Here is a 27,759-nt window from a genome sequence, read left to right as displayed (position 1 = left end):
GTAGTTTGTTAGTAATACAGGTTCTTGAAAATAAAGATAGCTGAGAAACTGGTTCCACTCCATTAGAAATCAGGACATATCTAATAAAAATCTTTTATAAACATGGAGATGGGTATCGGTGCACATGTAAACTATTAATTGGACTAAAAGAGAGATGCATAACCTTAAGGAATACATATGATATTGAAAAACCTTGAGCAAAACTCCTAGAAGTTCCCCAAAGTTGTATTTGATAAAGATTTTTTTTAATGATAAAGATTTTTTTTTAATGTTGTGATGTTCCTGTCTCATTTTTCTTTGGGAGTTCAGAATGAATTTTTTGGAGGGTCTCTCCTCAATTTATCTTATAACAAAAAAGCCCTGCCAGGTCAAACTAAACCTAATTCAAAGTTATCAATATAAAATTAATATATTTAATTAAATGTAAAGGTTAACATCAATTTCACTTTTTCTCCTGTTCTTACTATTTTCAGAGAATGGCACCTAACCAGTCACTTAAGGCCTTAAACATCATTTGGCCCAGAACCCCCCCCCCCCCAACAAAATGTTCACCAAAATGTATTATGCTTTTCCCCATAAATAATGCTTTTGACATCCTTCCCACTCACCCCACTTCTTTCATTGGAGATGCCTATTTTACAGATAAGAATTAGAAGGAATCAACTCAATGCCTTTTCCAGTGGAAATATCCTAACTGTTGATGAGAAGTTAATTTCTAATGCAGGAAAGACGTTTCACAAATATTTTTTAACCTTCCCATCCCATTTGTAACCAAAAAGACTCTTTGCAGTTCACAAAGGAATAGATCTGCAGGGTTCTTTCTGTTTTTAAAATCAGATGTGGAAATGGAATATATATAAAGATGAAGAAAATTATTCTACTTGCCCCTCTTATATTGGACTCCCTGCTCCCAGAGGTCAGTGTGAGTTAATGATTAATAATGTCTGGAGGCCCATTTGGGTTGTCAAATCTGAACTCCACTTCAGAACTCCCTAGCAAGATAGCAGTCGATTTTTTTTCTTATTCTTAATAATAATAATAATAATAACAGAGTTGGAAGGGACCTTGGAGGTCTTCTAGTCCAACCCCCTGCTTAGGCAGGAAACCCTACACTACTTCAGACAGATGGTTATCCACCATCTGCTTAAAAACTTCCAGTGTTGGGGCATTCACAACTTATTGCTTCCAAACTCCAGTGTGAACTCATCATTTTTTTTTCTGAGCTGGACTAGTCTTAACGCTTAAACCAAGGAAAAATATTTGAGTTCTGTATCTCCCTTTCTTCATCCCTAGCCCTGTGTTCTTCATCCTGAATGCAAGCCTATTATCGTTGCATAATTTCCTAACTGTTTTTCTTGCCTCATTTATTCTTGTTTTCTGTTATTAAAAAAAAAAAAATCTGGAGCAGATTACAATTGCTCAGCCCTTCAGAAGTTTACTATGTCTTGAATCAACAACAATCTGCATGTGGTTTGGAGCCCAAAGACACACATCTCTCTCTGTTGATCAGCACCCCAAACCACAGGTCTTACTAAAAGCAAGAGACACCAAGGTGGGAGATGTTTGCTGAACAAAAAAAAGATAGGGTGATACAATAGAAAGCATTCTTGATAAACTGGCAGTAGACGAGGCACTGGAAGAAGCTGAACGAGTAAGAGGCAGCTTTAACATTACTTTATAACAGACAGATTCTAAAATCTCCTCCACAACATCCAAAGCTAAAATCAAACTGGATGCACTTGCAGAAAAGTTGACATGGAGTTTTCCTTTGTTTATGCAGATTTAATAGATGTGTACTACATTTTTGCATTGTAATAATACATCCTCTTTCCCTCTGCCTAGCCTCTTATCTTTCCCATTCTACCTCGCTATCCCATTTCTGGCATGACCATATTGCTTAGAACTGGGATGATGTGACTGTATTGTTCACATGTGCATGCATACATGTGCACATACAACACAGACATGTATGGAGTATTATGTACACAGGTCCTTTATTAACGCACATGGAACAGTTCGAACTTACAAATAGTATCTGTGTTTGTGTAAGTGGTTAGAGGGTGGTCAGACATTCCAAGCTCTGAGATCCATGTAAAATTCAGCTAAATGAATTGCATGCAGGAGAGAAAATATGTGGGGCTGCAGAGATAGCAGAAACTAGGTTATGGGGAATAGGTTTAAGGACAATTTTGTTTAAGAAAACAAAACCCAAAATACTGATTATCACACATCAATTAAGTAAACTAGTAACCTTTGCACCAACTAATTTCCTCACAGTACTACAGGAAAGCTTTTCATCCTCACAATCCCTTGCAAAACTTGCCCAAACTAGGAATGCTGTGCTTTCCTGCAGACTTTTGCAATAGGTCAAAAGGAGGATTGGTGCATATTTCTCTTCCCATGAACATTCCTGTGCTTCCCACTGCATATGAATGATTCCCATATGAAAGGTGGGAATCAGAAGTCAGATAAATAAATAGTAAGGAAGTAAATGAATGAATGAATATCATTGCCACTTTCCAAGCTTTTGCTAAGTATTACTCTCCAAGGTTCCAACTTTCTTTTACATTGAACTTACTTTCTTTTATTCATTATTCATTTCCTGCCATCCTTGCAAGGGGAACCAGTTATCTTTGCCCCTCTCCCCTCCTCCCAAAAATCCTTTATGCTGGATTTCTCCCCAAAGAGTTCCCTTTTCTTTTCTGACCTGTTTATTTGTTCAGATTCGCACTGTTCTCGCTGGGAGGCAAACAGGGTGTTTTGCAAGGGTCTGGTTAAAAAATAAAAAAAGTCAGGATGGAATATGCAGAAGCGTGATTGAAGCTTAGCCTCCATCATAACTTTTTTTGGACCAGACCTTGCAGATACCTCTGGAGTTAAAACAACAAGAGGAGGCTCGTAGGACAGAATGCCAATCAGCTATGCATACACAAATGTTGAAGGAGGCAAGAGAAGCTTTAGAGCAGCTTACTTCAACCATGGCAACTTCCAGAAATGTGGGTCTCAACTTCCAGAATTCCCCACGCCGGCTGGGAAATTTTACGAGTTGAAGTCCACAGCTCTTAAAAGTGACCAAGGTTGAAAAACGCTGCCTTGGAACCAAGACAGATGAGGTTACCTAACTTAAAGACCCAAAGAGAGAAAGAAAGACAGGGAAGCTTTGCCTATTTGCCATTCCACCCCCTGCGCATCGAGAGTTTTTTCCTGTATTTCCCCCTGCAGAGGAAAAAAGCCCTTTTCTTCTCTCTTTTAACCTTCCTTCCTTTTTGATTGTTTTTTTTCCTCCACCACTTTTGTGCTCATTGTAGTCGTGGCCAATACTGGGCAAGATCGGAATCCCCACCTGGGACTTGTACAGGAACTGACACTCCTGGAGAGATCAACCCTAGAAAGAGAGACAAAGCATCAGTGGGGGTTGGGGAGGGGGAGAAATCCTTTCAGATCTGTTTATAGAGTGCAAAACCCAGGATTTTCAGCTCAGTAGGAAACACAGAAAACTGTAGGAAGTTGGGGACAAGGACTGAAACAAAAATTGAACAATCTTGTTGCAACAATGTTCCCTGTGCACAGACTGCCAAGGCTATTTCGGATTCCTTAAATAAAATGTCTCTGAATGTAGAAAAGGCAACGAAAAAGGTTGCTTCTTTAAAGGCTAGAGACATGGCAGAGCTCCAGAGACATTTCTGGGGCCCTGAAATAATGTGTGTTCGTTGTGGTTACTACCGTTGCATTCTTAAGAACGATTTAAGAGAACGTGTAGACTTCTTGCATAAGAAAAGGAGATGAAATAGACGTTTCTAAGAGCCTCCGCTTTTGCAAAACAGAAATACTCTGAAGCAGGATTTCTGTTTAGCTTTCAACACCCAGAGGAGCAGAAAATAACATCAAGATTAATATTAGACCAACAATCAAGAAGCAAATAATATCCTCAACAAGGAACTGCCAAGCAAGATAACAGTAAACAGCCCAACCAAAGAACCATCGAGGCCATTTCCATCAACACTGACAGGACAAGGCACTATAATATAAAAAGAGAGCAAAGGCTATTCTTTATTAGCACTGATGATGTTACCAAGTTTGAATAATGAAACATTTGCAGAAAAACAACCGAGCTAAGAGGGCACCATGAGCCCCCACTTAATTTTCTTCCCTTTCCATTATTCCCCAAAGATGCTAGACCATTACTGTCAAAGAAAGAAACGTTTATAAACAGATATTCAACAGATAATTTAGTAGTGAGTTGAAAACAATATGAAATGGGCAATGCCTGTTGGGATGAAATACGAGCAAATCTGTTGTAAACACAATTTCTTTCTTTGTCCAGTTTCTTTGACAGACTTTGGTATGGCTTGTTACTTATTTTCTTTATTGTCTTTCTTGAGGCTGAAAATGGCCTTATGGGGTCTGTAAAGGAAGACTCTGACACCCAATATGGTAATTAAAATGGTACTTAATGAGTAAATATTACTATTAATGAAAGAAAAATGAAACTCAAATTATTTTTCCATGGCCACGAGGCTAGAAAGAAGCATCTTCTATTTTGTTTTCGAAAATATTAAAAGAAATTCACACAAGTGGACATCTTCTCCCCACCACAGCGTAAGAATTAATTCCCATGTCCTTCATTCGTATTTGCCATGGCCATTATAACAGAATAACAGAATTGGAAGGGGCCTTGGAGATCTTCAATTCCAACCCCCTGCTTAGGCAGGAAACCCTACACTACTACTTCAGACAAATGGTTATCCAATCTCTTCTTTAAAATATTCACTGTTGGAGCATTCACAACTTTTGGAAGCAAGTTGTTCCACTGATTAATTGTTTCAGGCAATTTCTCCTCAGTTCTAGGTTGCTTCTTTCCTTGCTTAGTTTCCCCCCATTGCTTCTTGTTCTACCCTCCGGTGCTTTGGAGAATAGTTTGACTCCTTCTTCTTTGTGGCAACCTCTGAGATATTCGAACACTGCTATCATGTCTCCCCTGGTCCTTCTTTTCATTAAACTAGCCAAGCCCAGTTCCTGCAACCGTTCTTCATATTTTTTAGCCTCCAGTCCCCTAATCATCTTTGTTGCTCTTCTCTGCACTTTTTCTAGAGTCTCAATATCCCTTCTGCATCATGGTGACCAAAACTGAATGCATTCTAAAGATTATAAAGTGTTATTAACACGTGATCTTGATTCTATCCCTCTGTTAATGCAGCCTACAACTATGTTGGCTTTTTTGGCAGCTGCTGCACACCGCTGTCTCATATTTAAATGGTTGTCCACTAGGACTCCGAGATCCCTTTCACAATTATGATTGTTTACTTCCTCCTGCCAGGTTTTTCTGATGTCAGTTCTGTTTTCTCTCATCCCAAGTGCTCTGCTTCCATCTCACCCTGCCCCAGTCCCACTTCCTCTTGTACTTGCTACATTATCCAAGTGCATGGGGTGAGGTATCATCCAGGGGCATGGGGTGAGGTATCATCAGTATGCTGATGATACCTAGTTGTACATCTCCACCCCATGCCCAGTCAATGAAACAATGGAAGTGATGTGACGGTGCCTGGAGGCTGTTGGGGTCTGGATGGGTGTCAACAGACTCAAACTCAACCCTGATAAAATAGAGTGGCCATGGGTTTTGCCTCCCAAGGACAATTCCATCTGTCCGTCCATTACCCTGGGGGGGGGATTATTTACCCCCTCAGAGAGAGTCCGCAATTTGGGCATCCTCCTCGATCCACAGCTTACATTAGAGAACCATCTATCAGCTGTGGCAAGGGGAGCATTTGCCCAGGTTCGCCTGGTGCACCAATTGCGGCCCTACTTGGACCGGGAGTCACTGCTCAGTCAGTCACTCATGCCCTCATCACCTCGAGGTTCAACTACTGTAACGCTCTCTACATGGGGCTACCTTTGAAAAATGTTCGGAAACTTCAGATCGTGCAGAATGCAGCTGCGAGAGCAATCATGGGCTTCCCTAGGTATGCCCATGTTACACCAACACTCCACAGTCTGCATTGGTTGCTGATCAGTTTCCGGTCACAATTAAAAGTGTTGCTTATGACCTATAAGGCCCTTCATGGCATCGGACCAGAATATCTCCGGGACCGCCTTCTGCCACACGAATCCCAGGGACCAGTTAGCTCCCACAGATTTGGCTTTCTCCGGGTCCCGTCGACTAAACAATGTCGTCTGGCAGGACGCAGGGGAAGAGCCTTCTCTGTGGTGGCCCCGATCCTCTGGAACCAACTCCCCCCAGAGATTAGAATTGCCCCCACCCTCCTTGCCTTTCGTAAACTCCTCAAAATCCACCTCTGCCATCAGGCATGGGGGAATTGAGACATCTCCCCCAAGCCTATATAGTTTATGCATGGTATGTTTGTGTGTGTGTATGTTTTGCTTTTTAAATAAGGGGTTTTTTTAAAGAGATTTTAAATATTAGATTTGTTATACATTGTTTTTATCATTGCTGTAAGCCGCCCCGAGTCGACGGAGAGAGGCGGCATACAAATCTAATAAATAATATTAAATAAATAATTACCAGTAGAGGTCCCACTGCTGGAGTTCAGACTATGAGAGGAGAGCTGGGAGGGTGTGAATGAATCATAACTTCGCACTGATGGGCTGCCAGGTAGCATGCAGGAATAAGACGATGTCTGGCTGGCAACAGGGGGCATTGCCTGCTAATGAGTACCAGGGAATATGCAACAGAGAAAGAAAAAAAAAGGATATTAATATTGCTGATATATCAGCACCAGTCATTCGCAGCCCCCACTTGGCACCATTCAAGAATTCTGTCCTTTCTTTTAACCTCACCTGGATAGGGAGGCTGTTGTTGGCCATGGAGAAGGGAGCTAAAGGTGGGAGTGAACCATAGTTGTTGCTGAGGACGCTTTCTGTATGGCCCAGCATAGCCCCTGAAAAAAAAGGGGGGAAAGAGATTTGGGATAGAGAAGAGTGGTGCCTTCCAGGAAGCAAATTAAAAAATAGTCCAAGAACATTCAGTAGAATGAGGAAGTATATTCTTAAAAAGAGCTCAGCTGTCTCATCGATTTCTGCATTGAATTAGTGAATAACAGGCCACCAGGTGATCTTTTAAATCCAGAATCTGAATCGTCCCATGGCACCAAATGTTTCCAAAGGGTACCTGATACTTTGATGAATTATGCTGCTTGGGAAGACCCCCGGAATAGGTGGGGAATGAATGAGTTTGTTGAGGACAAGGCCCTCACCTGACCCTATGGGCTGGGGGAGTGACTGGTAGACAGCACTGCCTACAGTGCCAAAAGTGCTGTTTATGATCAGGTGCCCACCAGCGCCACCTGCTTGGCGCCTCTGGTTCCGCAGTTTCTCTTCCCGACGCCATTTAGCTCGACGGTTGGAGAACCAGACCTGGAAAAATTAAAAAAAAAGAGGAACTCTGTTGCCCAAGAGAACAAGGAGTATAATGGTAGAAAATCCCTGCCCTTTTGTTTTTGTTAAATGGCTACAAGGTCATCTCCTTTACCTGGATCCGGGCTTCAGGAAGATCAATTTTTGCTGCCAAGCGTTCACGGGCAAAGACATCAGGGTAGTGAGTACGCTCAAATTCTGAAGATTTAAGTTACAACACGTTAAGATTTTAAAGACATAGCCTCCTCTTTGCCAACACTTACAGTCAGTGAGGGGCTGCCAAAATTTTTACTGCCCCACTGTGGGCATAGCTTACTTTGTGGGTGTGGTTTTATGGTCATGTGGCTGGGTAGGAGTGACTTGCCAGCCATGTGACCAGGTGGGAGTGGTTTGACAATCCTGTGACTGGGAGGTGGCTTTAAGATCATGTGACTTGGTGGGAGTGGCTTACCGACCAAGATAAGTTTTCAAATACTGTAGATGCTTAGGCTCTTTTTCAGTTGATTAAGCCACATTATTTGAATAGCCACAAAAAGGACAAATGATAGGCAGCATTATTTGTTGAGAAGCACAGTAACCAAACCCAAAAGGTTCAGTATAATAATAGATTAAGCAAGTAGCTCATTTTTCGTGAAAAGTAATTAAGGATCATACTAAGGTACTAGAGAAGGAAGAACAATAAAAATTATTAACTATTCAATAAATAGTGCATAAACTTACTAACCCCACTGTGCCCCCCCTCCCTGGGGGCAGCAGCCCATTATTTTGTTACAATTACAACAAAACATATTTTCAAGCACTCATGCTCTACATATCACATTAGAGATACATATTTCCCTTTGCAACTCTGATGTTTGAGTTCAAAAGAACAGTTCTTTCATATGTGATCCTCCTCTCCCTTTGGTTCTTCCTCTGTGATCAGCAGTAGAATATGTATTTTAAAAGACAATAATTCCTTCAATATTAGGTTATCATCTCAACACTCCAGTGTCAGATTTCCATAGGAATTCAGCAAAACTGCAAATGCTATGTCCAGCACATATCCATTTACTGTTCACAATGGTCATCTTCTTTCCTTTTTGTTCTAAGAGCCATATCTTTTGGAAACTCTACAGTCTTAAAAATCATTTGCAGTGTTTTTCAAATTGGGCCGCCTTAAGATGTGTGGACTGGGACACTTTGAAGAAATTCTAGGAGCTGAAGCTTACACATTTTAAAGTGGACCAGTTGGAAAAATGCAGATATAATGCATTCTGGTTTTGGTACATAAGTGCATTTTTATATAATGCATGATTTTAAAATGTCATGTCTTATAATGGTTTTGACAAAAAAAGGCAGCTTCGAGCACAGGTGCAATACAGTTTATGACCACCAGATGGCGATGTATGTATTTTCCCGCACCCATTCTTTCTTTGAAATTGGATTACCAACTCTGGACTTTAAAAAACCAGACATCATTAACAGAACGCCTGTTAATACCTATGCAGGTGAAGCTATTGTTAATTTTGTTTTAATGTTAATGTCTGGGTTTGAGAGGAAATAAGTTATACCTCTCACAATTATTACACAGCAATACAGTGGCACCTTTACTTAAGAACGCCTTTACTTAAGAACTTTTCTAGATAAGAACCGGTTGTCCAAGATTTTTTTGCTTCTTATTAAGAACCATTTTCTACTTAAGAACCCGAGCCTGGAAAAATTTCCCAGGAAATTTGAGAGCAGCACGAAGGCCCGGCCAGTTTCCTGCCATTCCCCTTTTAATCCCGGCCATCTCGGGCTTTTATGGGCTGCCTTTCGGTGGCGCTTAAGGAGGCTTTAGCAGTCCAGAGCGAACAAAGCATTTTCCTTTCTCTGTGTGCTTGGTGAGGGAATAAACCACTTCGCTGTGGTGACTCCCTCATGCTGCTTCCCACACACCCGGCGCGAGGTTGCGTCCCGGAGCATCTGGGCATAGAAAGGCAAAAGAGGGCACTTCCCCCGGCCGAATCAACTCGGCTTCAGCCAAACCGAGGAGTCACCACAGTGAAAGAAAGGCTCCGGCTACAAAGGGGAGGAGAGGGGAGCCCTTCAGCATGGGAAGGAAGAGGAAGCAGGTAGCAGCAGCAGCATTTCAGTCAAATGAGCAGGAGGTTCCCCCCTCTCGCCCACCTGGGTTTCTCTCTCTGGCGCAATATATGGGAGGTAGCCTCACGCCGGGTGTATGGGAGGCACGTGCTTCTCCTCGCCACCTCAGAGTCCCTCTTTTTTTTTTAAAGCCTTAAAGTTTTGGATTTTTTGGATTCCTCCTCACCTCACCTTCTTCCTTCGGCAGTGACTCTCCTCCTCCTTTTCTTCCTTCTCTTCCTCCTCCCCCCAAATTCTGAGCTTTTATTTGTTTCCTAATGGGTTTGCATGCATTATTTGCTTTTACATTGATTCCTATGGGAAAAATTGCTTCTACTTACAAACTTTTCTACTTAAGAATCTGGTCACGGAACGAATTAAGTTCTTAAGTAGAGGTACCACTGTATTATACCTATGCCTGCTATCTTATATATGTTTGACAAACAAACAAACAAATAAAAACTTCCTGCTCAAATTACCCCAGAAAAGAAATTCCACCCAATGGACCATCACATCAGAGCACAGTCCTTGCTTCCTCTTTGCCTTACCTTTCTCCAATGCCTCTATTTGGTCCTGTGTAAAAGAAGTTCTGTTTCTTTGCAATTTGCGCTTCAGCTGCAAATGGATCTGGGAGTCATCTAGGTCTTGGCTGCCACCACCTTGGGGGTGCTCAGAATCCAAGCTACTTTCTAGCTGCTGACAGCTGTCTGAGGAGGTAGGGTGGAGAACAATGGGCAGTATAGGGTTAATAGCACTCTTTCCCAAACTGGTGTTCTTCAGATATGCTTGACAGTGACAGATACGTTGACTCTGGGATATGGGAGTTGTGGTCCTCCTGTATGACCATAAATTCTCAAATGGTTTAGGAGCAGAGATAGAAGGAGAGACATCATTTCAACAGTGCTATTTTATGCTATTTATTAGCTTTATAGGTAGTCTTTATTTGTACAATTCAAGGTGAAGTAGTAATGACTCTCTTTTTATTTGCTCCGCAATAACAAATGAGATAGATTGGGCTGAAAATGAGAGGTATAAAATAACTTAATTGGCTTTTCTGCCTAACCACTGCACCAAACTGTTTCTCTAAGGCTCTTGGGAATTGATTTGTGGTGGTTATCACCAGCACCAGTCTTTATATGTAGTCCTTGTTTTATGACCATAATTGTTGTAAATCACAATAGTCCTAAAGTGGGTCATTGTGTAACTGGATATAATTTTATGTTCTTTTTTTTTTGGGGCAGCAATTGTTAACTGAGCATCACAGTTGTTCATTGTTCACCCTGGAGCGTTTTTACTTCAAACTTGAGTAAATGTCGATTTTCGGCAAAAAGATTGACAATTGACTGCTAGATACTGCAAACAACCATAAATGTGGGCTTGTTGCTGAGTGCCCAAAATATGGGGTTGGCATCAGAACTTTAAACTGTCACTAAGTGATCAACTGTAAGTCAAGGGCTACCTATAAATGCCGCATGAGTTACCCTGTGCTTTCTTCTGCTGTCCAAGGAGAGAGAAAGACAATCAGCTACAAAAACTTTTACTATCATGCTGTGGGTATGGCTTATTGTGCGGGTGTGGCTTGCTGGCCACGTGACCAGGTGGGAGTGGCTTGACAATCATGTAACCCAGGGGTGGCTTAAAAGTCATGTGACTGGGTGGGAGTGGCTTACTGACCAAGATAAGTTTTCAAATAGGTGCTTAGGCTCTTTTTCAGTTGATTAAGCCAGTGTTTCCCAACCTTGGCAACTTGAAGATATCTGGACTGGACTTCAACTCCCAGCATTCGCTGGGTGGGGAATTCTGGGAGTTGAAGTCCAAATATTTTCAAGTTGCCAAGGTTGGGAAACACTGGATTAAGCCACATTATTTGAATAGCCACAAAAAGGACAAATGATAGGCAGCATTATTTGTTGAGGAGCACAGTAACATTTTAAGGTTTTGCACTGAACCCACAAGGTTCAGTATGATAACAGATTAGGCAAGTAGCTCAATTTTCTTGAATTGCTACGGAGAGGGGTGGCATACAAATCTAAACAATAATAATAATAATAATAATAATAATAATAATAATAATAATAATAAAGTTCAGTTCTAAATAATGATTAAAAAGATCAAAGCGTTTATGGGTAAAAACATATTATTTAATTATTTCCTATTTTAAAAATAATTAAGGATCATACTAAAGTATTAGAGAAGGACAATAAAAAGAACTATTAAGTATTCAATAAACAGTGTTTAAACTGATAAAGTACAGTATAAATATACAATTTTTCACTGATAAAATTAGGTGTAAGGGTTTTTAGTCCGTTTCGAGATTTTTACTAAGAGGGAAAAAGGCACTACGGCTTTGATATTAAGATTATAAGATGTGAAAGATATTGATTTTATCAATAGTTTAAGGAATATTAATGATGGACTTAATTAGAGATTAATGGAGATTTATCTGGATGATGAAATTAGAAAGAATGGAATAAGGGGTGTGTGATGATAACTGAAATTAAATAGATGGGATTTAAGAATGTATAATTTGATTATGTAAGATTTACTAATCCAAAACCATTTTATTGTAAGAAAATAGAAGGTATATTGTTTTTTGTATGTTATGATGTGGAGGAAAAAATTAAAAAAAATTGCTTTGAAAGAAAAGTATTCAATAAACTGTGCATAAACATACTACCCCCACTGTGACCTTCTTTCCCCCCACGGTGGAGACAGCAGCCCATCACTGGGTGTCATCTCTGAATGCCCTGTGGTATCTTGCTTCGTCCCCTGATGGAAAATTGACATTCTCCTCCAGTCTCATAACTTCACCCACCCCAGGCCTTTTCTTTTTCCTGTCTGACTCTGTGGTGAGACAACTGTTTATTAATAGTTTATAAAGCGTCACTGAATAATGTGTGTTAAGAAATTGTTAATCCTTGACTGCACACTCACAGCAGAGATTGATTCTCCTATCTCTACTTTTAATTCATTGTGGTGGGGGGCAAAACCATCCCTGGCACACATGGCACACCAAATACAACGAGTGCAGGTTGACTCGACACCAGAAAGGACAACAAACACGAAGGCATGAAAAAACAATCTCGGCTTGCGAGGCCAGAAAGATTTGGAATATTATGAAATCTGGGATAGATAGTATCAATGGATTGCGCATAGAGAAACAAAAACGAAAAGTTAGAGCTAAAATAGATGTGTAATATGTGCATATAGAAATGTATAAGTACTGTAATTATTGTAACAAAAAATGAGATTAAGTATTTTATTTTATTTTATTTACAGTGATACCTCATCTTACAAACGCCTCGTCATACAAACTTTTCGAGATATAAACCCGGGGTTTAAGATTTTTTTGCCTCTTCTTACAAACTATTTTCACCTTACAAACCCACCACCGCCGCTGGGATGACCCGCCTCCAGACTTCCGTTGCCAGCGAAGCACCCGTTTTTGCACTGCTGGAATTCCCCTGAAGCTCCTCTCCATGGGAAACCCCACCTCCGGACTTCCGTTGACAGCGAAGCACTTGTTTTTGCGATGCTGGGATTCCCCTGCTGGGATTCCCCTGCTGGGATTCCCCTGCAGCATTGTAAAAACACAGAAGTCCAGAGATAGGGTTTCCTATGGAGGGGAACCTCAAGGGAATCCCAGCAGCGCAAAAACGGGTGCTTTGGCTGGCAAAAGGGGTGAATTTTGGGCTTGCACGCATTAATCGCTTTTCCATTGATTCCTATGGGAAACATTGTTTCGTCTTACAAACTTTTCACCTTAAGAACCTTGTCCCGGAACCAATTAAGTTTGTAAGACAAGGTATCACTGTATTTATTTTGTCCAATACACAATGAGGGTTTTAGTGGGTATATATCTATATACACATGATGAAGGTTATAGAGGAGATACTCATAGTAAAATATAACTAAGAAATAATAGAAAAGAAGATAAAGTAATAGAACATATCAATGAAAGAATAGAAGAAGAGATATAGGAATAGAAGAAGGTATAGGAGATATAGGAAAGCAATAGGACAGGGGACGGAAGGCACTCTAGTGCACTTGTACTTGTATAATGTGATTAAGTTTATAAAATTGTGAAGACACTCAAAGGAAAGAAATGCAACAATGCAGAATTACTTATTGTACTATTGTGTTACTATTTTCAAAGAAAAGAATGGAAAAATTAATAAAGATATAAAAAAAGAAAAGAAAAACAGTCTCGGTCTCTCTCTGGTAGAAAAGAGGTGGGAGGGTCCAAAATGGAAGAAGACTTCATTTCCAGGATAGCGTGTAGGTTTTGTACATCTGGCATTGCGGGAATCTTGATCTCTCCGAGACAGGAAGTTTTCTTCCCGCTTGGCTCAAAATAAGGGCTGCAGGGGAACTAGTGACAGCTGCTTGAGAGGCCTTGGAGCCCATGAGAAAGGGATAATGGATGGGTGGCAACTGAGGGTTTGGGGGAACCCACGAGAGCTTAACCTTTTATCCGAGGGGAGCTCTATCCTGAGCAATGACCTTTCCGTGCTTCGGCGAAACCAAGCACTCAGATCTCCGCAGGCAACGCAAAGCCACTGCATCAGCCAGTGTGCCTTAATGTGAGATGACACAGCCTTCTGCCTCCCCCCCCCCCAACCTCCCATTTCCTCTAACCGTTTGCAGTCCCTGCAGCAAAGAGATCCAAAATGCCTCGTTGGTGAAGAACATTTCTGCTCGGCCCTGGCCGAGATATAGGGCTGTCAGGGTCTGTCCTCACCGCCCATGTCACTTCAACCAGTCTGCCTCTCTTTCTCCCCCACCCTTCACCCCCGCCCCATACCCCCCTCAGTTCTATTTTTTGCTGAGATATCTTTGCAAAAAAAATGCAAAGAAAGGAAACACGCTTGCATACACCCAAGGGGGGAAACGGGGCGGGGGGGGGGCAGGGTGGTGAGATGGAGGGGAAAAGGGAAATGGGGAGGGGGGGCAATTCGCAGGAAAGGAGGCCTTGAACTGTGTCTGAAAATCACCGCAAATGGAGAAGTTGGGCAGAAAGACAACCTCCTGCTTTTATACTTCGGTAGCCACAACAGCTATGTGTTTTGTCTGTGGATGTGGTCAAGAGCATTAGAATACAATGTGCACATATATGACAGCTAGCACAGCCTTCCCGGACTGGTCACTTTCCAAGAGTCTTAGGTAATTATATTCTCTGGATCTGCAAGTTGTATTGGCCCAGGGATTCTTGAATTCTAGATTCTAGAATGCTCCACGTTGGACGAAATATCTGGAATTAGACTCTATCCATAAGGACATCTGCTCCAGGTTCCAGGTGGGCTGGATTGTCAATGGGCCTCCAAGCCAGATTACACAAAACAGGCAATCGTCAGGCATGTTTTTAAGATAATTGAGTCCTACGGGATTGGGTGGCATAGAATTTGAATAAATTAAATGAAATGAAATTGACTAGTCTAGCTTTTTTGGACACAGGGACACTCAGGGTGCATAGTACATGTTAGGCTTTTGGTCATCAATTACCTTGTAGGGATATCAGGTAACTGGTAATGTCTGGAAACACAGGTGAGAGAAGCAAGATAGGGATTGGCAATGGGACAGCAACATTCATGCTGGGTTTGTTAGTTGGTGCATTTTGCTGTGTCACGGAGGATAGAGAAGATGTCAACTCAGCTGTGGGGAAAATCCCCAGTCAATGGGCAGAAAGCCCAATGTAGTAGAGCACTACAGCTTTTTATTAATTTTATTAGATATACGGTTCAGCTGTTGAATGTTGGTGGTTGAGGAAAAGCAATACCATGTGACTCAACTGCCTCCTAGCATTAAGCAACAAGTGTTATTGTGGTTTGAGGTGGCCCTGAACCATTTATGAACTGTCTCACCATGGAGTCGTAAGCAACAGGAGCATCCAATTGAAGTGGAAAGATTTTGGAATATCAGCAACAAGAGTATAATGTTAAGGTCCATGCTTAAGTCAAAGCCATCCCACCTTCTGCCCACCACTTTCCCTAGAGATTTCTCAAGGTATTATTATTATAGGGGGAGATTATGGGGGGTTTATATTGCGGAATTTTGTTGTTGTAACCCTGTGGGGAGGGTCCATGTAGGCGTGTTTAATAAATAAGTAAATAATTTTCTCTTTTATATTTAATAAAGATAGGTAATATTCTTTCAGAATACAAAAACATCTTTTTGAATCTCAGTGGAGACTACGAAAAAGTGGAATGCAAAGAACTGTTTCTACCGGAATGACTTATAAGAGGGAATGGATCAAAAATGTCAAAACACCATTATTATTATTATTATTATTATTATTATTATTATTATTATTATTATTATGTCAATACAACACAGCAAACAAGATCACTATGCTGGATTTCGTATTTCATCACCAGTCGGGCACTTCCCAAGCACCTAGGACTGCATGATGTAGCGGCGAATTATGTTTGCCGATCCCAGTAAAGCGGCCTTTTGCAATTGACAGATGGAGATTTTGTCAATTCCAATGGTTTTCAAATGTCCGCTGAGATCCTTTGGTACTGCGCCCAGCGTGCCAAGTACCACTGGGACCACTTTCACTGGCTTATGCCAGAGTCGTTGCAGTTCGATTTTTAGATCTTCGTATTTCACTAATTTCTCAAGCTGCTTCTCCTCAATTCTGCTGTCTCCTGGGATTGCGATGTCGATGATCCATACTTTCTTTTTCTCCACGATCACAATGTCTGGTGTGTTATGCTTCAGAATTCGGTCAGTCTGAAGTCGGAAGTCCCACAGTAGTTTTGCTTGATCATTTTCAACCACTTTTTTGGGTTTATGATCCCACCAGTTCTTTGCCACTGGTAAATGGTAGTTCCGGCACAAGTTCCAGTGGATCATCTGTGCCACAGCATCATGTTTATGCTTGTAGTCAGTCTGTGCAATCTTTTTGCAGCAGCTGAGTATGTGATCGATTGTTTCATCTGTTTTTTTACAGTCTGCACTTTGGATCGTCTGTTGATTTTTCAATTCTGGCTTTGACAGCATTTGTTCTAATGGCCTGTTCTTGTGCCGCCAGTATTAGTCCTTCTGTCTCCTATTTGAGTGTTCCACTTGTAAGCCTTGACCAGGTCTTTTCTTTATCCACTTTGCCTTCAATCTTCTCCAAGAACTGTCCATGCAATGCTTTGTTCCGCCAACTGTCCATACGACATTGAGTTACATTATTTCTGAACTGGTCCTTAGTTTGCTTCACCTTGAGAAGCTTCCTATTGTTGACCTCCATCAATGCTGATTCTTTGCTCCCCTTCACATAGTCAGCTAATGCATGCTTCTCTTCTTCTTCTACTACTACTACTACTGCTACTGCTACTGCTACTGCTACTGCTACTGCTACTGCTACTATTATTATTATTATTACTATTATTATTACTATTATTATTACTGTTGTATCCTGTAATGGCTACCTTGTATCTCTGTAAATAGTTTGTTCCGTGCTTAAGCGCTGTCTGAGCTGGAATCAGGAAGTCGCTCCTGATTGGCTCAGACGCGCTCTGCTCTTGCTTTGGCGGGAACCGCAAATGTATAAAAGAAGCGGTTTCTCCCAAGCAAAGCAGACAGTACTCGCTGAAAGTCACTTACCTATGCTGAGCTGAATAAAAGTACCGTTCTCAACCAACCCTGCCTCTGGGTTCATTTCAATTACTATTATTATTATTATTCATTTATTTGACTTCTATGCCACCCAATCCCAAAGGACCACATAATGAAAATCCCACCCATTTTACATGTGAAAAAAGGGACAGAACCTCATTGGCATGATCATGATTGCCACTTTGGATTTTCTGACTCCTTCCAGGGATAATCTTGTCTATATATTGCAAAGAAACACAAGGCTTAGTTCTAGCAGGCATATTATTTTATGCAGAAGGATCCCACAACCTTCTTATCTTACCGTATGTGCTAATGCCATTGGCTTTGATTTTGAAGTCCGCAGCAACCAAAGCTCTAAAAAAAAATGCTGAAGGAGGATGAGAAAAATCTAGTGATCCATCTAAAGTCACTATCTGGAAACAAATGCTCAAGAGAGATGAGAAGGTTCAATGCCCCTGCATGCTCAACTGTCTCTTGCAATGAAAACTAGCAATATATTTTACTGAAAAGTGAGCTCTGAGGTTTTCTTAAGAACTAAATAATAAATGGGCGGATAGGTGAGATACATATTAGGTTACTTCATCCGCTGGATAATTAGCCTACATTATTCTAATTGAAAGTAATTTGAAGTAATTATTTAAGGTTTGCAATATAATAAAATGAGTCCTAATTTATAGGTGCTCCAGGAAATCCTAAAGCCAGCCATGAAATAATCCATTGTCCATTTTTTCCTTCCCGATCGCCTTCAGAAATGAGAATTAAATGACACATCATCTTTGAAGTTCCATTTTAGCATTAAGGTTTGCTGAATTCATGATAACCTGTAAATATTGTGGTGTGGTTGTATGCTCAAGTATGCTCGAGAGCACAGAGGAAGTCATGCCAAGAAGTGTAGAGCTTCAATATTGGCAGGTACAAATGCCATGCTACTTCAAACCAAATATCTGGCAATCTTATTGGTCATTTCACATGTCAGTCAAGCAGGACATAAAGTACCCCCCTCCTGGTTTAGAATAGTGAATAGCCACATATGTCCTAATATCCCCACAGCCATCTCCAGCACTGTTTTCAGAGCTCCCAATGCATCCATACAGAACAGACTCTGCAAATCACATGCTTGGGAATTCAAAGCATTTCTTATCTCCTTTGTTCCATCAAACACTCCTTCTAGGGAGTTTGCCCAAAATGTGAACCATGTTTTCTCATAAGCTCTTTCCTTAGTTGATAGAACAGTCAATTAATAATTAGACAGATGTGTCTGTGATGCTGAGTGGAAAAAAGATTTACCTGGCAGGGAGAGGATCTGGGAATCCCAGATTTTGGGGTGGGGTGGAGGAGGAGTAATCCAAGGGCATTTCCAGCACCGATATTTGAGATAGCAATAGTATTTTAGACCTATATACCGCTACATACTGCTTTGACAGCCCTCTCTAAGCAGTTTACAGAGTCAGCATATTGCCCCCAACAATAGCAATATCTGGGTCTTCATTTTACCCACCTCAGAAGGGTGGAAGGCTGAGTCAAACTAGAGCCTGGTGGTGAGATTTGAACTGCTGAACTACAGTTAGCAGTTAGCTGAAGTAGCCTGCAGTGCTACACTCTAACCACTGTGCCACCTCGGCTCTGAGATGATTTGGAGGTCTGGACAGGTTCCCTTTAGAAGCTTATTTGATCAAGAGGAAGTCGGCAGCAGCACCAGAGCATCAGATGGCAAACCAAGCTGCCATTTACATTTCTACAATAGGAGTTGTGTGGTGGCCTAGAGGGGGAGCTCTCACCTCACAAAAAGGGGGCTGTGACTCAGATCCTAAGTCTGTGATGGCAACCTATGGCACGTGTGCCACAAGTGGCACGTGGAGCCCTCTCTGCAGGCACGTGAGCCGTTGACCAGGTCAGCTCCACTGCGAATGTGCAAGTGCGTCCCACCGGCCAGCTGATTTGGGGTCAGATAAGTTCCTGCTTTCTCCTCACTTTCTGTGGCCTTCCCAGATCTCTGCAGATTTCACCCCAGTGCTGTTTGGCCTTTCAAGGCTTTTCTCCCTTCCCAGCTCCGTTTGGAGATGGGAGGCTTCCTCCGCAGGGCTCCTTTTGGGGAAAGAGGCTTTTCCACCTCCCAGCTCCATTTGAGCAAAGAGGCTACTTCCCCTTACCAACTATGTTTGCAGATGGGAGACTTCAGTGGCGGGCAGCAGCCAGTGCTCCCAGATGCGCAGCTCCGGGAGGAAAATCACAGATGATTGCGCAGCTGCGCACCCCCAACGTGCCCCTTCGTGAGATTTAATTTTTTGCTTCTGCATATGCACAGAAGCAAAAATATTGATAGAAATAACCAAAATCTCGCTCTCACACACATCTTCACGCAAGATTTGGTTTGCGGCGCATGCACAGAAGCCAAATCTTGCGCCAGTGGGTGCACCTGCAACCGATGGTGCACCGAAGTCCGCAACGGCCTCCGAGGGAGTTCCGGTAGCAGGTAAGAAGAGCAGCCCTTCACTGGGAGTCTTCTTCCCCCAGCTCCATTTGGGGAAAGAGGCTTTCCCCCCCTCCCACTGCTATTTTGGAATGTGAGACAGTGCAAGAGCAAACACTTTCATGCACCTGAGGGGGGAAAGGGTTCACCACTCCTGCATTAGGTAGAGGCAGATTGTATTTCTCTCTCTGGGCACAAAGACATAATATCTGCTGCAAACTCCTCATTGGCGACAGGAAGGGCATTTGGCCCTTAAACACTCAGCTCCATTCCGTTGCTCCGACTCCATCCCTATTCAAGAGATTACAGCCTCATTTAAAAAAATAAAAAAAGCGAGAGGGGCATGATCAGCGCTGCAGCAAGACAGCCTCTCCTTCATGCTTGCAGGGAGATGCCGAATCCCCGCTGTTTGGGGATGCCAATTCTGGACGGATCGGCCCGTAACCTCCCTGGAAGGTTGTGTGTGAAAAAGAAGACTTTGTCTCCTGCCATTTTTGGGGCTGGCATGCCCCGCGACAGGTAGATTTGTGACCTCAACCGGCAGTGGTTGAAACGACCTCAGTTGCCATAGCTGCCATGAATACGTGCTAGGAAGATAGGTTTTGAAGCGTCGGGAGTCATCTGAAAGGAGAAGAAATATAATTTCTTGTGCTGGAAAATAAAAGTTTGCTGGAAAGGGTGAGCGAATTTGCCAGAGGAAACTCTGATTTGGACTTTAAAATTTTTCTTTGTTTTGGAAGTTGGGCGGAAGTGGAAATGGCTGCGGCTGTACTATTTTTGGATATATTATTTGGAATTTAAATGAACTTTAAAATTTTCTTTAAAAATCCAAGAATTTAACTGTTTTTACTTATGAAAGTAGGGAACATAAGATTGGACTTTTGGAATTAGCATAAATCAAACTTTAAAGTTGCTATAGAAGCCAGAATAGAAGAAATGAGAACAATTGTGATTGCTTACTGAAGATATCTGCTGGTGAAGTTGAGGTAATATTTGGTTGAATTTGTTTTTTCACTGAATTTTCCTTGATGCAATGGAATTTGGCAGATTGTTTTCTCTCTAACAAGTGATAAAGAGGAACTGAAAATAAATAGAAAGAGAGCACCTTGGACTTGAACTTTATTTGAACTTGGAAAGGGTGAGAAGGAAGAAGGATACAATTTGTTTTGGAAAATTTTGGCTTCTGGATGATATAAAAGTTAATTGGATATTAGGACAAAACCTCCAGCAGGGGGAGACTTTTGGCGGGAGTAGTCTTGTGTTCTGATTGGTTAATTGGGAAGTATAAAACCCTGTCGTTGTGTTTTGTTACCTCAGTTCTGTGTTTAAATAAAGTTGAGTTATACCTGCTGTGACTGCTCAGTTCCTTTACTACACTGGCGACGAAGGAAAGTTGGATCAGAATCCACATTTCTAGCTGCCGTCGTGAGGAAAAAAGAACCGGTAAATCAGAATGTCAACACAAATAGTTTTTCCTCCGTTTAATCCTCAAGGGGAATCTTGGGAAGCTTATCTCGCCCGATTTGAGTGCTTCTTGATTTCAAATGATTACAAAGATCTTTCTGGAGACAGAAAAAGGGCTTATTTCTTGAGTTTTTGTGGGACAGACATGTTAGAGACTTCCCTGTCATTATTTGCCCCTCGATCTATTCATGATGTGCCATGGGGGGAATTTCTTACAACTCTACAAAACCATTATGCCCCCCCACCGTCTCGCAGCGCTCGTAGATATTTATTTTATCACAGAAATCAGGCAGAGGGGGAGACAATTAACCAATACATGGCAGCCCTCCGGCGCGCAGCAAAATCCTGTGAGTTTCAAGATTTGGATGATTATCTTTTGGATCGTTTAATTTATGGGGTGAGGGATGCCAGACTTCGGCGCAGGCTTTTAACAATGTCTGAAGTGACACTAGCGGCTGCGTTAAAAGAGGCTAGGGCTGTAGAGATGTCTACACAGTCATTGGCAGAGATGGATCTGCCTGCAGACACAGCCACTACGCATAGCACTGCAGCTGCTGCAATTTTGCCACCAGAAATAGAAAAAAATTTGAGGCAAGAAGAGGAAGAAGAAATTAATAAATTAGCCACCTCATCCAGGCAAAGGCAAGCACCTTCGGGAGATCCCCGTTCCCTGGGGGCATCGCGTTCCTCGTGTGGGGGTTGTGGCGGAGATCACCCCCGAGCAGTCTGTGGATTCCGCGAGGCTTACTGCCGCCGTTGTGGAAAGCAAGGTCATATAGCAAGGGTCTGTCGTATGCGAAGGAATGCCAGCACGCAGCCTTTTCCTGTCAGAGAGCCATTTTTTCAACAGCAGAGGGCGTGGCAGAGGGAACCGTTCGGCCGCCGTGACTCCTGCAACGTCATTCAAATTGCGACTCCAATCAACACTCTCCAAGCTCCGCAGCTGTCATCTCAGCAAGGAAAAGCAGCGAAGTCTTCAAAAATCTCTGTGTACGTGCGAATTGGTGGATCTTTGTGTCCTATGGAACTCGACACAGGGTCCTCTGTCTCGTTGATGTCTTGGAGCACTATCAAGCGATTGTTTCCCCGCTTGTCTAAAAGTCGTTTGGGCCCGTGCACTGTTTTCTTAAAGGACTATCAAGGCAACGTCATTCCCACTGTGGGACAAGGTCATTTTCCTGTGCAGTACAAAGGTTTTAAGGGGCGGTTACCCATTGTTATTGTAAATGGCCCTTTTATAAGTTTACTGGGATTGGATTGGTTTTCAGCATTGGGGTTCACTATAGAGGGTATAAATGTTGTTAATGATTTAACCATGTCTCAACAGTTAGCAAAAGAGTTTCCTACAGTTTTTGATGGTACTCTAGGGAAATATTTGGGCACACCAGTTTCTTTGACCCTCGATCCATTAGTTCCTCCAGTTCGCCTGAAGCCCCGGCGAGTGCCTTTAGCTATTAAGGGTAACGTGGATTCAGAATTAGATCGTTTGATTAGCCTGGGAATTTTAGAGCCGGTTGACCAAGCCAAATGGGAAACCCCTTTAGTGGTAGCAATTAAACAAGATGGATCTGTGCGTTTATGTGGGGACTATAAGTGCACGGTTAACCGAGCATTAGCACACCATTCCTACCCTGTACCCATGGTTGCCCATCTATTACATTCATTGGAGGGAGGAAAGGTATTCGCGAAAATTGACCTGTCTCGTGCATACCAACAGTTAGCAGTGGACACTGAGACAGCTGATATACAAACAATCATTACCCATCGGGGGGCGTTCCGTTGTACTAGGTTACAATTTGGAATAAGCTCTGCCCCTGGAATATTCCAGGGGCTTATGGAGCGCCTACTATATGGAATCCCTGGCACCTTGCCATATTTCGATGATGTGATCATAGCCGCCTCATCCCGCCAAGAGTTATTAGAGCGAGTCAGAGCCGTACTTCAGAAGTTCCAAGACGTGGGGTTGCGAGTTAAATCAGAAAAATGTATTTTTGCTTCTCAAAGTGTTGAGTTTTTAGGTTTCCTCATAGATAGCAAAGGAATTCATCCTACCCCTGCTAAAATAAGAGCTATCACAGAGGCTCCGGAACCAAGATCCAAAACCGAACTACAATCTTTTTTGGGTTTATTGAATTTTTATGCAATGTTCCTCCCTCACAAGGCTTCAATTGTAGAACCACTGCATAAATTATTGGCTAAAGGGATTCCATGGCATTGGGGTAGAGCGGAGGCCAACGCATTCACGGCCATTAAAGAGGTGTTGGTATCTCATGATATTTTAGTACAATATAGCTCAAACTTGCCATTGATATTAACGTGTGATGCATCCCCTTATGGGGTGGGCGCAGTTCTGGGTCACATTCTACCTTCAGGAAAGGAAGCTCCTATAGCATATTATTCAAGAACATTAGGCCGCCCTGAACGTAATTATGGGCAATTGGATAAAGAAGCCTTGGCTCTGGTGGCGGGAGTCAAGCGTTTCCATCATTATTTATATGGCCGCAAATTTCAATTAGTTACAGACCATCAACCCCTCCTGGGAATACTGGCGGGAAATAGACAAACGCCCGAAATTCTTTCTCCTCGTTTAAATCGTTGGGCCCTGTTTTTAGCTAACTATTCATATGATCTGATGTACCGACCAGGTCGCACCATTCCTCACGCGGATGCGTTGAGCCGATGTCCGTTATCTATACCTGTTACAGACCCTGCTCCCATTTCCACCGTATTAGCCATAGAGTCGTGCCCTATCAAAGTATCTGCTGCCACAATTGCTTCCGAATCAGCAAAAGACCCTGTTCTCTCTGTGGTGATGTCATGGATTTTACGCGGTTGGCCCTCTTCTTGCAGTGAGCCTTCTTTTGTACCGTACTGGGTCCGCCGAAAGGAACTGTCTGTGTTACGGGGATGTGTGTTATGGGGTTCAAGGGTAGTTATTCCCCCTTATTTACAGTCTAGAGTGTTGGAGTTAGTACACATTGGCCACCCCGGAATAGTCCGGATGAAAGCGTTAGCGAGAGGCTACATCTGGTGGCCGGGGTTAGACAAGGCAGTGGAAAATAAGGTTGCCAGTTGTCAACCTTGTCAACAAAATCATACAGCCCCTCCTGCAGCCGCCCCCCTTCAGTGGGAAAATCCCAATATGCCTTGGTCCAGGATTCACATCGACCTTGCGGGTCCGATGGAAGGAAGGATGCTTCTGATAGTGGTTGATGCGTACTCGAAGTGGGTAGAGGTCAAGATTATGTCATCTACAACAACAAGAGACATTATCAGGGGGCTATCAGCTCTATTTGCAACTCACGGGTACCCTGACGTTATCGTTTCCGATAACGGTCCACAATTTGTTTCTGGGGGTTTTGAGGCCTACCTCGCGGGGTTAGGTATTCGTCACGCTAGGACTGCCCCGTGGCATCCGGCCAGCAACGGCATGGCGGAGAGAATGGTGCGCAGCACTAAAGAGATGCTGTCTAAAATCACCCGAGTACGCTGCAGGAGAGAGTAGATGAGATGTTATTGGCTCAACACACCACCCCTTGCACTTCAACATCAAAGGCCCCCTCTGAACTTTTAATGGGACGGAAATTGCGAATTGTGTTAGACAGACTTCATCCTTTGTACACTGAACCTGAACGAGAAAATACAGCTGCTCGATGTTTTAGAGCCGGGGACTTGGTTTTTGCCCAAAACTTCATGGGTTCGCCTAGATGGGTTGCCGGCACTGTTAGCGGTACCCGGGGGCCTCGAGCATATACAGTGTTGTTGTCTGATGGGCGAGAGTGGCATCGTCATGTGGACCAATTAAGAGCCAGGTCAGCTGATGTACTTGACCCAGGGAGAGAGGAAGAAGGTCCTGGCCATGGGGAGGGCATTCCTTGTTTGGAGTATTCCGTCCTAGAGAGGGATGAGTTACACATGGGTCCTCCCCAGATGTTTACGGGGAACGATGGGAAACCCCCAAAGGTCCCAACAGTCGAAGCCGAGGGTTTGGCCGAAGGAACAGTGGAGTTAAAGGGCCCACAAGTGTTATCTAGAGAAATCAAAGGGCACCAGAGCATGCCTCGTTGTTCGGGGCGCACCAGACGTAGGCCGGCATACCTGGATGATTTTGTATGCTCCCCCCCCCCTAGGGGAAAGGAGTGTCATGTTCTAGGCTACCAGCAGGGGGAGACTTTTGGCGGGAGTAGTCTTGTGTTCTGATTGGTTAATTGGGAAGTATAAAACCCTGTCGTTGTGTTTTGTTACCTCAGTTCTGTGTTTAAATAAAGTTGAGTTATACCTGCTGTGACTGCTCAGTTCCTTTACTACAGATGATATAAAGGTTAATTGGATATTAGGACAAAACCTTTTGATATATTAATTTTGTAAAAGATGGAAGACATAAAAGATCTGTTCAAAGACATTCTTAAAGATATCCAAGAATGGAAAGAAGAAATTAGAAATGACAACACCATTTTGTGGGCAATTGAAATTGTGACTCAAAATAAACTCCTGCTGGCCTGAGTTATGAGTTATTAGTGGTCTGTACCAAAGCATTTTTGTGTCCTGGTCAGTAGTGGGGATGATCAATGCCATCGCACTGATAGTAAAAATGGAGCTAAGTGCACAGCTTCTCATTTTCCACAAGTACACACAGCCCGGCAAGATTTTGCTCTTGTGGGCGCGCACACATGAGATTTGGTCAATTTTTTGCCTCTGCGCATGCTTAGGAGCAAAAATATCACCATAATCTCACATGTGCATCTCCCTGTGAGATTTTGCTTCCTGAGCATGCGCAGAAGCAAAATCTCACTGCAGCATATGCACGTGCCACAGGAGACATGGAGCTATGCACGTGCCACAGGAGACATGGAGCTATGCACGTGACACCCCGGGTGTGGGTGGAGCAGCAATCCCCACCTGATCCTGGTGAATACCAGAAAACACCATGTAGTGGTCCTGGAGATGAAACAAGTACAGTGCTACCTCTACTTAAGAACTTAGTTCATTCCGTGACCAGGTTCTTAAGTAGACAAGTTCGTAAGTAGAAGCAATTTTTCCCATAGGAATCAATGTAAAAGCAAATAATGCATGCAAACCGATTAGGAAAGAAATTAAAGCTCGGAATTTGGGTGGGAGTAGGAGGAGGAAGAAGAGGAGTAGGAGGAAGACAGTCGCTGCCGAAGGAAGAAAGTGAGGTGAGGGGAATAAAAAAAATCTAAAACTTTAAGGCTTTAAAAAAAAGAGGGACTCTGAGGCAGCGAGGAGGAGCACGCACCTCCAATACATCCGGCACAAGGCTGCATCCCATACACTGCCTCCCATACACTGGCTACTGCTGCTGCTATCTGTTGCCTCTTCCTTCCCATGCTGAAGGGCTCCCCTCTCCTCTCACTCACTTTGTAGCCGCCGCTTTTCCTTCATGGTGGTGATTCCTCGGCTGCCCAGAGCAAAGAGAGCATTTCTTTTCTCTGGGCGCTAGCAGAGGCTTATTCCCTGCCCAAGCACCCAAAGAAAGGAAAATGCTTTGTTCGCTCTGGACTGCCAAAGTCTCCTTAAGCGCCACCAAAAGGCTCCTCTGGCAGCCCAGATGGCCGGGATTAAAGGGGGAACGGCAGGAAATGGGCCGGGCCTTCGTACTGCTCTCAAATTTCCTGGGAAATTTTTCCGGGCTTGAGTTTTTAAGTAAAAAATGGTTTTTAAGAAGAGGCAAAAAAATCTTGAACACCCAGTTCTTATCTAGAAAAGATCTTAAGTAGAGGTACCACTGTATCTTGATATAGTTGGAGAAGGCTGTGACTGATCTTGCCCAACTTTTGATTTTTGCTGGAAAGGGTGATTAATGAGAATTCTAGAAGACTGCCAGGCTGGATAGGCTAGATTTAATATCTCCTGGTTATAATGAAGCACTGATTTGTCTATTTGTAAATAAAAGAAGACAATCTAGGAAAAATGTGTTGGAGCAATAGAAAAAAAGTATAGCTTCCGTGTGGCTTCCTCACTGCTTCCCCAGACTCAGAGCTGGACACATTGAACTGCTAGGAAACTCAAAAGGCAAAGCATATCCTGGATATGTTTGCCTGTACACATATAAACATACATACAGGAGGATTTCATACCAGGGTTGAGTTGTCCTGTCACCAAACTGTCTTGGTACCACTCCTGACGACTACTCCATGTGCTGTTTTGTATATTCAGCATTCTGCTCTTCTCATACATGCCATCCACCCCCATGGAATGGGGCTGAAGATCAGAGGGACAAGAAGAAGGGTGGTAGAGTCAATAGAAGCCCCCCACCAGGTGGGTTGCAAGCAGCAGTTGCCCACCCTGCCTTGGATAAACCTGTAAGATGGGAGAGAGGGAGGGAGAAGCAACAGTTGTTGGGTCATATTTTCAAAGTCCAGAGGATCCATGCTTTTATCACACAATGCATGTTTGGCCACTAAGAAAATATTACTATTTTTATAGTTATTCTTCATATTCTTGGTGCCCCTGTAACTCTGTGAGCAAGTGAAGATTACTCTAGAACAGGGGTATCAAACTCAAGGCCCATGGGCTGGATCGGGCCTGCAGAGTGCTCAGATCTGGCCCACAGGATCGCCCTGGAAACAGCAAAGGATCAGCCTGTGATCCTTCGCTGCCAGCAAAAACGGAGCCATGTACGGCCCTTGTGAGCTCTGTTTTCACTGGCAGAGGGTTGCAGGAGGCCGTCTATTGGAAATGGAGCTTGGAAGCCCATTTTCACTGGCAGAGCACTTAGGCCA

The 27,759-nt window shown here is 43.0% G+C and overlaps 1 protein-coding gene across 1 annotated transcript; it reads right to left on the bottom strand.

Annotated features, from left to right (window-relative positions):
* Window positions 1-1,972: 1,972 nt before the first annotated feature.
* Window positions 1,973-27,229, bottom strand: LOC139154850 (paired box protein Pax-6-like). The gene is made up of 7 exons (XM_070729868.1): window positions 27,115-27,229; window positions 10,023-10,181; window positions 7,487-7,569; window positions 7,212-7,371; window positions 6,796-6,896; window positions 6,521-6,662; window positions 1,973-3,385 (listed from the first exon to the last, which is right to left on the bottom strand). Exons 1-7 carry the CDS (start codon window positions 27,227-27,229, stop codon window positions 3,300-3,302), a joined length of 846 nt encoding a protein of 281 aa, XP_070585969.1. The 3' UTR covers window positions 1,973-3,299.
* Between the last annotated feature and the right edge of the window lie 530 nt (window positions 27,230-27,759).

Source organism: Erythrolamprus reginae, chromosome Z (genome assembly GCF_031021105.1).
Source record: "Erythrolamprus reginae isolate rEryReg1 chromosome Z, rEryReg1.hap1, whole genome shotgun sequence".
NCBI lineage: Eukaryota > Metazoa > Chordata > Lepidosauria > Squamata > Dipsadidae > Erythrolamprus > Erythrolamprus reginae.
The sequence above is the reverse complement of the archived record's forward strand: the minus strand, read 5'-3'. Positions and strand labels throughout refer to the sequence as shown.